At 37.1% G+C, this 13,170-nt stretch overlaps 1 protein-coding gene across 1 annotated transcript in view; it reads right to left on the reverse strand.

Annotated features, from left to right (window-relative positions):
• The window catches only part of LOC136248008 (contactin-6-like), a 37,381-nt gene that overhangs the window by 4,395 nt on the left and 19,816 nt on the right, over nt 1-13,170 (reverse strand). Inside the window, exons 6-14 of the mRNA XM_066039827.1 lie at nt 12,735-12,998; nt 12,620-12,668; nt 12,001-12,146; nt 11,643-11,945; nt 9,144-9,467; nt 4,196-4,516; nt 3,685-3,799; nt 3,240-3,525; nt 177-346 (exon numbers count right to left, since the gene is read on the reverse strand). Coding sequence (XP_065895899.1) covers nt 177-346; nt 3,240-3,525; nt 3,685-3,799; nt 4,196-4,516; nt 9,144-9,467; nt 11,643-11,945; nt 12,001-12,146; nt 12,620-12,668; nt 12,735-12,998 — 1,978 coding nt within the window. The remainder of the gene's footprint in view (nt 1-176; nt 347-3,239; nt 3,526-3,684; nt 3,800-4,195; nt 4,517-9,143; nt 9,468-11,642; nt 11,946-12,000; nt 12,147-12,619; nt 12,669-12,734; nt 12,999-13,170) is intronic.

Genomic DNA, 13,170 nt, shown 5'->3' on the forward strand with positions numbered 1-13,170 from the left:
TTATGTATGCACATCAGTAGCTATGCGTAATCATGTCTTTGTTGATATGTAATGATGTGAAGTAATGTTCAAATTTAAGAGTATTCACACAATAGGACATAACAATTGTCTTAGTATCACGCGCATTTTGTGCGGGTACCACTAGTAACATAATATTTTCTATTGGCATATCTTACCGGTTGTACCATATCATTGAAATGAATCCAACTATTATTATCATTACTATCACTGCAATGATAGAAATAGTTACTCCAACTGCTATACCAGCCGTGTTGTCATCATCATCTGAAGATGTTGTTCTGTCCACTGTGATAAAATCATTGTCCACTATCAATGGACCATCATCCTGTAATACATAGTAGTAGTACAGTATCCATGTCTAACAATACATAATTTGCTGTTGAATATTGATAAGGTGAAGTAGTGAAATTAGGTGATCAAGGGCAGCTTATGCATGCATTTAAATTAAACAACTATTCTTTCAAATTTTATGAAAATAATACAACATTCTGCTAAACAAATACTTCAAATAGCCAGACACTATTAAGGAGTTGTGGTATATTTGGTTAGTAAAATTAATGCTTGAGGTGAGGTGAACCATTTACATGATGTACATACAGTACAGTGGCATAGCCAGAACCTGGGCTACCTGAGGCCACATCTGGGAATCAACAATTATTGTGCACTATAGTAAGATACCAGAACAGTCACCCAAAAGTCTGACTACACCCCTGTGTATGCATATTATGTCAACAAAATGACACATGAAAGCTGTATACTTTGATTTGCAGTGTGCAATGTAGTACTATGTGTGTGTGTATGTGTGTGTGCGTGTGTGTGTGGCAGCAGGTGAAGGTCCAGGTGGGACATCACGTGCCCCACACCTTTACCTGTAGGACATGGCACAGCTTCCTGCAAGTTACTAGTCCTGCCCCAGGAGGATTTGCCTGTGCTGACTCCTAGCGCCTGAAACATACTCAAAATTTTTCCCAATATGCTTTCAGGAATTCCCCAATATTTTCACTAATTATCTATTATGCTTCCTAAGATAGCAACATTTGTTTAATCAGTGAATGCTCTATTAGAGTATTTCAGTATAAGGTGACTGTTCTATTAGACAGTATCGATCTAAGGAGTTCTGTACAATGCATTTGAGTGCTCTACTGCAGTTTGCAGTTTCCACTGACTGCTCTATTAGGGACTATTAATTGATTTTCTTGGGATTAAGCTCCATAGTTAAAATATCTAATATGCTAGCGTTATGCTGGCATAGTACTCCAGCCTATTATGCTTTTTTTGATGCCGGCATATTGGACTCAGGCCTACACTTGAGTAGTGTACATGTGCGTCCCAGTGATGGTTCACTTGGTAGGCGTGACCATGCTAGCATGGTGGTTGAAGGCTTTGTTTTTGAATGTGTATGTGTGTGCTTGTGTGTGTGATTGCTCCTGTTGCAAGAAAAAAAGTTGTAAATTTCTGGTTTATACAGCATGTCATATAGACAGGGTGTAAATGTATAGTTACTACCAACGTGGCTGTTTTATATTAGAACTCCCATGGTATATAAAGTTAATCATACGGTATTTTAGTATTATATACAGTGTATACAGTTAGGAATAGAAGAGGTGTCCACTTTTGTAAAAAATAACATTGGCCAGAAACCAGCCTTACAAGCCTTCATGGCACCTTTCCAGCATTGGTTAAGTAACAGTATAATCAAACCTAAAGGTTCTTTTAAACTGACCTGAATTGCTTGCTATGAAATTCTAAAAAATATATTATATTTCGTGATAGTTTTTACTGACTTACTAATTGACTGGCTGACTGACTATTGCCTTCAGACAAGCATAATTAAGGCTATGAGCTTGAATTTTTCAATATTAGACGTCACTTCAGCGCGATAAGAGTCTTTTTACGCTTTAGTACATTATGCTTTTTAAATTACCTATTATTCTTTCTGGAAATTCTTTTTTATTCACCTATTATTCCCAAAATTATTCCCAAATATTTCTGGAGTAATTCTTGGAATTGTAAAAGTCAAATGGATATTCTTCTGCAGCTGAAAATATAACCACTTGCAAGCATGAAAGCTATACACAAAGATCGAGGTACTCTAATAGAATAGTCACAACCAAACACTTGCTTAACTGTTCTATTAGGGTAAGTGACTGCTCTATTAGAGTATCTCGATCTTTTTGCCCAATTTTGTGTTAGCAATGATTGTGGATGCTCCTTTACGAATTTTTCTGCAATACTACACAAAAATATGTGAATTCTAATTAATTATTCCAGAAGATCACCCTATTATTCCGGAATTATTCCTGATTCTTTTTACCACCGATTATTCCAAAAATTATTCCAGCATAATGTACGCATGCCTAGGCCTTTTTGGTATACAATATAAAATACACCCACCATGAGATTAGCTTTGTCCTTCTTTAATAATCGTGTCTGCTTTTATATTGCTTGCAGTACAAAGGTGTCCTAAAGTTTTGTCCTTGTTCTAGACACAATTTAGCATAAGACATACCATATACCAGCTGCAGTGTGCAATTATCTCTGTCATGTATTTACCATAGACTGTGGTTAATGAGCACATACAGTTTTATTTTAAGAGGAATCATTTGTGAAATTTGCTGTGCTTTGTTAAGTGCAGTGCATGCACTTATATGTGACAGCAATGAGCTTCTGCTAGGAGAGCATTATTTGTTCCCACCATTTTTTTCAAGGAATTTGGTTAGCAGTGTATGTTCAGTCACACAAATCATTAGTTTAAGTTGCGGAACAGCTATCTTGAGGAGTCGGGTGCAGTTACTGTTATTCCATGAGGTCACATTATTTGCTAAACATGTGCCTGGGAAAGTATTGAGTGCCCTGTGACACTTCTGGTTGACCTTCTACAGTATGTGTATTGCATGAGCTTTACAGTGGTGATTTCGACTATATTGTGCTTTAAAAGTACATGTAGATGTATAGTGCAAGTGTAGCGCCATATGTGCTTAACAGGCAGTATACATTTAATAACCAGGTGTGCTTAATGACCAGAGACTACAAAATACAGTACATGAAACTGCAGCAAATAAAAAATGAGTGAATAAATATATATAGCTAGTATTTGTGCGTAGCCAATTATTAACATTAGAGGGCACTGATTTAGCACTAAAGCTCAATCTTTTTTAGCCATAATTCTGAGATGTAATGTGGTGAGGACTTTTAATGGAACACATGTTCACCCTTACCACATTTCCAGTATCAGACTGCAGTCTAACATAATAGAAAACTCCATATAAAGTATCCTCAGATAATTGTCTGTTTACATATCTTGTTCCATCAAGTAATGTTGTAGTCTCTCCATCACCAGCAACAAATGTTAATGGCACATCATCTATATTCTGCCATGCTGCTGCAGTATAGACACCATCTCTATCAGGATAAGGAGGTGGTAGTTGGTTATTATTCCCAGTTATAATATCCCTTGGAGTGCTATTGATCTCATCTCCAGAAACTACAATAACTCCATACACACTAGAAACATTAAAGAGAGAGTATTAGACTGATATAACAAATCTGTTCCAAATCATGCATACAAATACTGTAACTCTTAATACAATGAATCACTTATGTTACATTTATGCAGTATCACAGTATCAAGATATAGAAGGAGACTAGACATATTTAACTTACTATAGCTCTCCAGTGTCAATTTGATAAGGTGGTGGTAGAACCACAGTGATGGTGTTTGTAGTAGGTGCACGAGGTGGAGACAGTGTAGTGGGAACTGTTGGATTAACTGTAGGTACTGCAAAGGAATGATGTTCATTAAATGGTTTATTTTAGCATGGTTCCCAGTACTACATACAAATACATGCAGGCACCTACACATACATGCAATGCAGGGATAATGACAGGCACAGTGCACTACACATACATACAACTATTAAGTCATATGCTATAATATTATCTTATAAAAAATCTAACTACTTAAATGATTTACCAGTAGATACATAAAGGAGTGTGCTAGCATAATATTGAACATAATAGATACTTAAAACTTCAAACATAACACTAGTGTATTACACAAAATATGTAAGCCTTGGCCCATAAGATCCACGCTTTGAAACTTTGAAAAATGAATGGTATAGTCTAATAGAACAGTTAAATTACATACATACACAATAGGTTAGTGCCTACTCACCAGATGTATTAGTTCTGGCAATTATTTCTGTTTCTATAGGAGCATCACTAACTCCTTCTCCTCTCACTGACATGTGAATAGAATAATCCGTAAAGGTTTCTAATCCTGTCAAGTTTAGGCTGAGCATGTTTCCAGGTACTGTCACTGTGACAAAATCTTCATTTGATATGTTAGGTGACAATTGAAGCACAAGAGAGTTTATTCTATAATATATGATATACTGTGTCAATTGACTGTTAGGATAAGCGGGATGTTTCCAACTGATGAAAATTGATTCTGCAGATGATGCCACCGTGCTGAGGTCATTAACAGCTGTAGGGGCTATAAAATATTACATATATATTAACCCATAATATATGTATGTACTGTAATAGTTAATGTGGTAGATTATGCAGCTAGATATAAATAATCGACCATATATAAAGCTGTCTTAGTGAAGACGTTGCAAGATAAACATGAGATTGTGCCATAAAGGTGCCTCCCTAGAACACTAGCTGTGCTGGCTGAATATTGCATATTGTAACAAGGGTATATGTAAGGTAATACATTTTACCATCTTATAGACTATGGGTAGCAGATCTAAAGATAGACTAAAATTACTGTAGGCTATAAATAGCAGCCACTCAAGGTAATATTACATTACAAATGCTTTGCATCCTCACCACACCCTCCAGATTTTATTACTACTATACGCCTTTTGGTTAGTCTTCCAGTGCTAACAGACAGATTAGTTAATGCAGCCTTTACAAATAATCCAACCACTGCACATTAAATTGGCACATCCTGTGCTTGCATATTGTTCAGTCAACATCTCTGCATTAAAGCCGACCAACAAATTTAAGCTAAGTGGCTTTTGTAATCTTAATTTTTGTTTGTGCACCATTATTGTGGCCAATTTTTTGTAAAATTTCGTAAATCTCCTACCATCCTGTATGTGCAATGCCATACATATACTTCATGTGAAAACAATACATTACAATGCATATCAAGACACACGGTAGTGTGTCGTGCGACCCAAGAAGCCGGCGCGTAACACCCGTGAGTGTATTGACAGGAAGAAAGAAAACGCAATTTTCGCACCTCCGTAGCTCTGTACTGCCTTGATGAAACAAGACGATTTTTGCTGTGGGCACTCCCTCCACCTTCAGCATTCCACATTCCAAATTTGAGCGAAATCGCTTCAAGCGTTCCCGAGATATGCGGCTTCAAAAATTGGCTTAGTTTCTTCGTGTTTTTTTTTCTTATCTTTTCGCACACTTACAAAAACTGCTATAAAACGCGAACGCCATATCCGATCGCCTTGAAATTTGGCACACAGAAGGGGGATATAAAGGCGCATCTCTGTACCAACTTTGGCTGGAATACGATAAACAGGCAAAGAGTTATGAGCGATTATTCACGAAAATAACACCAATATGTTGTCACGCCTACAGGGTAAACCGCGTATGGGAAGAAGCTGAAAATCGGTGGGTGAATAGGTTAACTATTGAACCTCAAACCTTTTGTGGTTTGAAAGAAATCGAGCTAAAAACCAGGAAGATACAACGAAAAAACCAACAGTGTGTAACAATTACGCAATCGAGATTAGCTAACAAAAAACGACTGCTTGCCACGCCTACCAGGTAAACTGCTTGGGGTAACGCTTTGAAAATCGCAGTACAGATGGAGTTATCATCTTAGAAAGGCTCTTCAATGGTGTAGAAGAATCAGACGTAAAGCCACGGAGTTATAACACGAAATCCAACTTGGTGTAGCAAGTGCGAGATCGAGATACTCTAATAGAGCAGTCATCCTAATAGAGCAGTCATCCTAATAGAGCAGTCATCCTAATAGAGCAGTTACCCGAAGAGAATTCAAGAGATCAGTTAGAAACAAGTAACCTGTATAGAGATCAGCTACAAACAAGTCACCCTGTAGAGAGATCAGCCACAAACAATTCACCCTGTAGAGAGATTAGCTAGAAGAAGTTACCTTGTAGGGAATTCATGCAACTATAGAAAGAGATAATTCAGCTAGAAGAAATCACCTTGTAGAGTTCAGCTACAAAGAAACTATAATGTAGAGAGTTCAGCTACAAACAAATCGCCCTGTAGAGAGATCATCTAGGAGAAGTTTCCTTGTAGAGAGTTCAGTTACAAAGAAACCACCATGTAGAGAATTCATTTACAAACTAGTGACCCTGTAGAGACATCAGCTAGAAGAAGTTACCTTGTAAAGAGTTCAGCTACATAGAAACCATTCTGTAAAGAGCTCAGCTGCAAACAAATCACCTGTACAGAATTCAGCTACAAACAAATCACCCTGTAGAGAGATCAGCTAGAAGAAGTTACCTTATTGATAGTTCAGCTACAAACAAATCACCCTGTAGAGAGATCAGCTAGAAGAAGTTACCTTGTAGAGAGTTCAGCTACAAAGAAACCATCATGTGGAGAGTTCAGCTGCAAACAAATCACCTGTAGAGAGTTCAGCTACAAACTAGTGACCTTGTGGAGACATTAGCTAGAAGAAGCTACCTTGTAGAGAGTTCAGCTACAAAGAAACCATTCTGTAAAGAGCTCAGCTGCAAACAAATCACCTGTACAGAATTCAGCTACAAACAAATCACCCTGTAGAAAGATCAGCTAGAAGAAGTCACCTTGTAGAGAGTTCAGCTACAAAGAAACCACCATGTAGGGAGTTCAGCTAGAAGAAGTTACCTTGTAGAGAGTTCAGCTACGAAGAAACCATCATGAAGAGAGTTCAGCTGCAAACAAATCTCCCTGTAGAGAGTTTAGTTAGAAGAAGTTACCTTGTAGAGAGTTCAGCTACAAAGAAACCATTCTGTAAAGAGCTCAGCTGCAAACAAATCACCTGTACAGAATTCAGCTACAAACAAATCACCCTGTAGAGAGATCAGCTAGAAGAAATTACCTTGTAGAGAGTTCAGCTACAAAGAAACCATCATGAAGAGAGTTCAGCTGCAAACAAATCTCCCTGTAGAGTGTTCAGTTACCTTGTAGAGAGTTCAGCTACAAAGAAACCATCATGAAGAGAATTCAGCTACAAACAAATCACCCTGTAGAGAGATCAGCTAGAAGAAGTCACCTTGTAGAGAGTTCAGCTACAAAGAAACCACCATATAGAGAGTTCAGATGCAAACAAATCACCCTGTAGAAAAATCAGCTACAAACAAATCACCCTGTAGAAAGATCAGCTAGAAGAAGTCACCTTGTAGAGAGTTCAGCTACAAAGAAACCATCATGAAGAGAGTTCAGCTGCAAACAAATCTCCCTGTAGAGAGTTCAGTTAGAAGAAGTTACCTTGTAGAGAGTTCAGCTACAAAGAAACCATTCTGTAAAGAGCTCAGCTGCAAACAAATCACCTGTATAGAATTCAGCTACAAACAAATCACCCTGTAGGGAGATCAGCTAGAAGAAATTACCTTGTAGAGAGTTCAGCTACAGTAAAAAGAAACCACCATGTAGAGAGTTCAGCTGCAAAGAAATCACCCTGTAGAAAATTCTGCCACAAACAAATTGCCCTGTAGAAAGATCAGTTAGAAGAAGTTATCTTGCAGAGAGTTCAGCTATAAACAAATCACCATGTAGAGAGTTCAGCTAGAAGAAATTACCTTGTAGAGAGTTCAGCTACAAAGAAACCATCATCTAGATAGTTCAGCTGCAAACAAATCACCTGTAGAGAGTTCAGCTACAAACAAATCTCCCTGTAGAGAGATCAGTTAGAAGAAGTTACCTTGTAGAGAGTTCAGCTACAGTAAAAAGATATCACCATGTAGAGAGTTCAGCTGCAAAGAAATCACCCTGTAGAAAATTCTGCCACAAACAAATTACCCTGTAGAAAGATCAGTTAGAAGAAGTCACCTTGTAGAGAGTTCAGCTACAAAGAAACCATCATCTAGATAGTTCAGCTGCAAACAAATCACCTGTAGAGAGTTCAGCTACAAACAAATCTCCCTGTAGAGAGATCAGTTAGAAGAAGTTACCTTGTAGAGAGTTCAGCTACAAAGAAACCATTCTGTAAAGAGCTCGGCAGCAAAAAAATCACCTGTACAGAATCCAGCTACAAATAAATCACCCTGTAGAGAGAACAGCTAGAAGAAGTTACCTTGTTGATAGTTCAGCTACAAACAAATCACCCTGTAGAGAGATCAGCTAGAAGAAGTTGTCTTGAAGAGTGTTCAGTTACACAGAAACCACCATGGACAGTTCTGCAATAAATATATGTATTATATATATAATTTGTACATTTACTGATAAAATCAGAAATATTTAAGGTCCATCTGCTTCATCTTTTCTTCTTCCTGTGGTAAAGAAAAAAAGATAGGTTAAAAAGTCCCAAAGCCGGCCATAGGCCGGCTTTGGGGTATACAAATACAAAAAGAAGTGAAATCTAATCCAAAACAGCCAAGCTGTAAAAAAACAGTGCGGTCCTCAAAAAGGCTATGGTGAAAAAAGATGTGAAATCCAAGGTGGCGGCCAAGAAATGGCTGTGATGGTAGGTTAATGGTAAAAATTTTAATAACGACAATTCAGGTGAATTTTGTGCCAATTGACCAAGCGGCACCACAATTCACCTGAATTGTTGTTATTAAAACTTTTACCATTAACCTACCATCACAGCCATTTCTTGGCCGCCACCTTGGATTTCACATCTTTTTTCACCATAGCCTTTTTGAGGGCCGCACTGTTTTTTTACAGCTTGGCTGTTTTGGATTAGATATATATATATATATATACACCTTTCTAGTATATATACATACATGTATATATGTTACCGGGCCTGCAAATTTCAGTACTTATTCAACATTTAGTTGGCTGTGTTACACAAGTGACAGAATGCAAATATTCTATCATTATTACTGAGATATGACTTGTGATGTGTTAGGATATACTTGTGCCCACACGTCCTATTTTTGCAGGCCTGGTCACATTTACGTACAGTAATGTACCTCCACTAGGAGTTTGATCCATAATTTGAACTGGTCCGATACTGATATTGTATCTTCTATTAATAGTTGTGATTGTAATGGTATAGTTAGTGAAGTAAAGAGCATTAGAAATACTGTAACTTGCTTGTCTTTTATCCTCCAACCTGATACTAAATGAACCACTATATAATGGTCCAATTGTGTAAGCTGAAGAGAATGAGTAATCTAAAATTTGATAAAATGATCCATTGTCTGAAGGTGGAGGCATCCAAGTAATAGTATAAAGCCCAGTGGTGGCATTGAATGGAGTGAACTGTGCTTGCAAATTTGAAACTAGCCCAGGAGCTGAAAACATAATATGCAGTTATGTATATAATTCCACTATTAAGTTTAAATGCATAATAAAATTTCTGCAGGTTACAAACAAGTGAAATGACTAAATAACTGTCATAAAGTACAGCTGTGTATTACAAACAAACAAAATCCCATAAGATACTCTTATTTTATGAATGGTGAGGAGGTGAGATCTGTGTCTAATGCTAAGTATTTAGGAGTTACTCTGGATGAGTAATTAACATTCAATGAACATATTAAGAAGATTGCTAATGAAGCAAATCAAGTTAAGTCTTTTTACAAAGAAACATTGGTTCTTGTCCAGCTATGGTAAAAGAAACCTGCTATAAGTCTATGGTAAGGCCAGTTGTGGAATATGTCAGTGCCGTGTGGTCACCATTTACGAAGACATACATTAATCTGATTGAATCAGTTCAGCGTAGAGCTACAAGGTTTGTGACTAGTGATTATGGCTTTACAGTACATCTAGTATTAAGGGGATGTTGAAATCGCTTGGCTGGATGTCTTTTGAATGTAGATGAGAAATATTCTGGTGTATTATGCTTTTTAAAATTTTGTGTAACAAATTTTCTATCCCCAACCACTACCTTCCTACACCATCAACTACATGTACAAGATGACATTCTCATAGATTCAGACAGGTGCCAGCTCACATAATGTATATTTACACTCATTTTCCTGCCACTATCAAATTATTGAACAGCTACAACAATTGAAGCACAAAATACAGATGACTTTAAGAAAGGGATTGTGAAATATTATGTATCAACCCAGCTATGGACTTGTACACTTGACTTGTACACTCCTTTTGTACATATCTGCGCGTATGTACTCCCTTTTTAAAATTTATTTATTTATTATGGCTTTACAGCAAAGGTCTGTAGGACACTTGGGCCTACAGCCTGTCTAAAGTTGTTACAGAAAGTGTGTTTGAAAAGGTGGAGAAAGGAGAAAAAATGCATGACTAGACCTGGGCAGCCTTGAACCTGCAGCCATCCGATTAACGCTCAAACACTTACAGGATTCTGCCAAGTAGTCAGGATGTTTTCTCCTTGTCATTTTCATGTATATGCCATAGAAACACTAGAGAGTGACTTATTATCTCAAAGTACCCCTTTTGGAACCAAATGGATATTAGTTTATTTATTAAGGCTTTACAGCTGAAGTGCTGAAGGTCTGATTAAACATTGTGTGAAACTTTCAAGTTAATAGCATGCTGGAAGGTCACATTACAGTTGGTCAAAGTTAAAGAATCAGATGTGTGTGGAAGCCTGGTTTTGTCAAATTCAGTCTAAACACACACTCACATCTGCAACATATTTTCCTTGTTAATGCATGAGTAGCATATTTAGATGCCACAAACTTATTTAAAGCACTTGCGCTCAATAGATAGCTACTCTACTGTATAATATAGTCAACAATTAATCAAAGTCAAGGCCTCGACCAGAAAACATTCAAGCAGTTAGCCACTTGTACTGCTGTATGTCACCCTATCTTGGCAGCTAAAAAAAACTGTTACACTCATGCAATGTACATATTGTTGTGGGAACTACAGTGTAGTCTTGACACTCACTTCCTACTACTTGGGTCTCCCTTACTCTTTGCAGGCATTAATTTTGTACCAAAAAAAGCAAATTTAAACAGATTTGCACAATGTGGAAAAATGCACATGGACATGGGTGGTCTCATGCACTAGATTAGCCTTATGTTATATTGGTCTGTCCACACCTGCATGGTATTTTACTTGTAGCAGTACTTTAAGTAGCATGATATTACAAAACATTATTGTCATCAAGAGTCATGGTAGTGAGTCATGTTGCCCAGGAAGTAAACAAATGTCAGAGAAAACTGTAATACCATCTGCTGGAGCAATACATTTACCTTCACAAAATTGACTTATTGTTGATTGAGCAAAAAAAATCTCAGTAGCAGTAGCAGCAGCAGCAAACACACAATTTATAATGCAATCAAAGAAAGTGATACACTGGATAGATAGGTAGGTAGTTGTATAGTACAGTATTAACATTTTTTCTTAGCTACACCTGATATCAGTATTAAGTTGCCAGTTATATACTGTCATGGATGTATCCTTTTATGTAATCAAGCTGTTTTGTATGGAGATTATACAGTATATAGGTACACAAAAAAGACAGCATGACGCCATACCACAGAGGGGGAAATTTTCTGAAGTTTCATCTGTTTGGAGCATTCCATCAACAATGTTAGTAGCTACACAGCCATATTCATTTGCATCATCATTGGTGATATTGATGATAACCAGGATTTCTCCCATAACGCTATATTTACTACTATCAGTTATATTAATCCTTCTGTCATTATCATCGCCACCCATAAACCAACGAATGGTTGGCTGAGGTACACCAGTGACTACACACATCAGGCTACTATTTCTTCCATTAATTAGACAATCATCTTCAACAGCAACTATTTTAGTAATTTCAGCTGGAACTACAGTATATATATTTAATTCATTTTGTCATCTACGTATGTTATATTCACTAACCTTCAAGGAGATGCAAGAAAGATATCTGAATAGTGCCACCTCTGTTTGTGATGTTTGCAGTATATAGACCTGAATCCTCAGCAGTGAAGTCAGTTACTTGTAACTCTACTAGGTAAGACACTGGACATATTGTAGTATTGTGGGGTCTACAATAGGATAACAGTGAAACACATGATAACTAACTTGTAATTGCATAGGAGAGTGCTGTAAGTTCACAAAAGAGGGTATAATTGTACAGAAAGTCCATAGCTTATTCTATTCCAATAATTCACTGTATTACAAATTCAGTATAAAATACCTACCCACAAATCTAACCCATTTTTTGCAGTATGCATGCATTCTCTGATTTACACTTCAATACTCACTGTAACAGTTATTTGCATGCATAGTGAGGGACGTACTGTATACAACCAAACACAGTACCTTCGTTTCTTGAGGTAGATACGTAAAAGGTCAGATTTATAATCAGTTTGAACCCCGTTGTGTAGCATACACTGCTGTAAAATCTGAAGGTGTTTGTGGACATTAAATTTTCAATTGTTGTTAGAGTATTCATGGCTACCAGAGTGTCTGATACTTGCTTGTAAATTTCTATATGGCAGTACACAATAAGCATTACCTGATTGTAAAACTCCGCCTATCTGATGTTGTCGTGGTGTTTCCTTGTCCTGTAAATGGACATGAATCAGTTGAATTTTCAGATGTAGCAAAACATTCTACAGCAGTTGAATTACCCGACTGAAATGTATTAGCAGTTGAATTTCCTGATTGAGCAGTAGAATTTCCTGATTGAGCAGTAGAATTTCCTGATTGAGATGTAGTAACAGTGGAATTTCCTAATTGAGATGTAGTAAAGTTAGTTGGTATATCAATCCTGTCAGAGTTTAGTGTCCAGACCACTTCTGGTGCAGGGTCAGCAGTAACTTCAATGGTGATGGTAAGATTGTTTCCTGGAGGCACTGTACCATTTTCAGACATTTTCACGACTACAGGTCCAACTACAGAGTAGACAAAAGACACTAACATGATACAGTCCATGCAAATCATCTGCAGTTGTATAGTAACAAGTTTTAGTGTACAAATGAATGTGTTGAAATTTAAAGATTTGTTCATTTAAGAGCATTTGATTGTAGAATCAAAACATTTAAATTGTGCTGGTGAGAATCCAAT

Source organism: Dysidea avara, chromosome 1 (assembly GCF_963678975.1).
Source record: "Dysidea avara chromosome 1, odDysAvar1.4, whole genome shotgun sequence".
Taxonomy (NCBI): Eukaryota; Metazoa; Porifera; class Demospongiae; order Dictyoceratida; family Dysideidae; genus Dysidea; species Dysidea avara.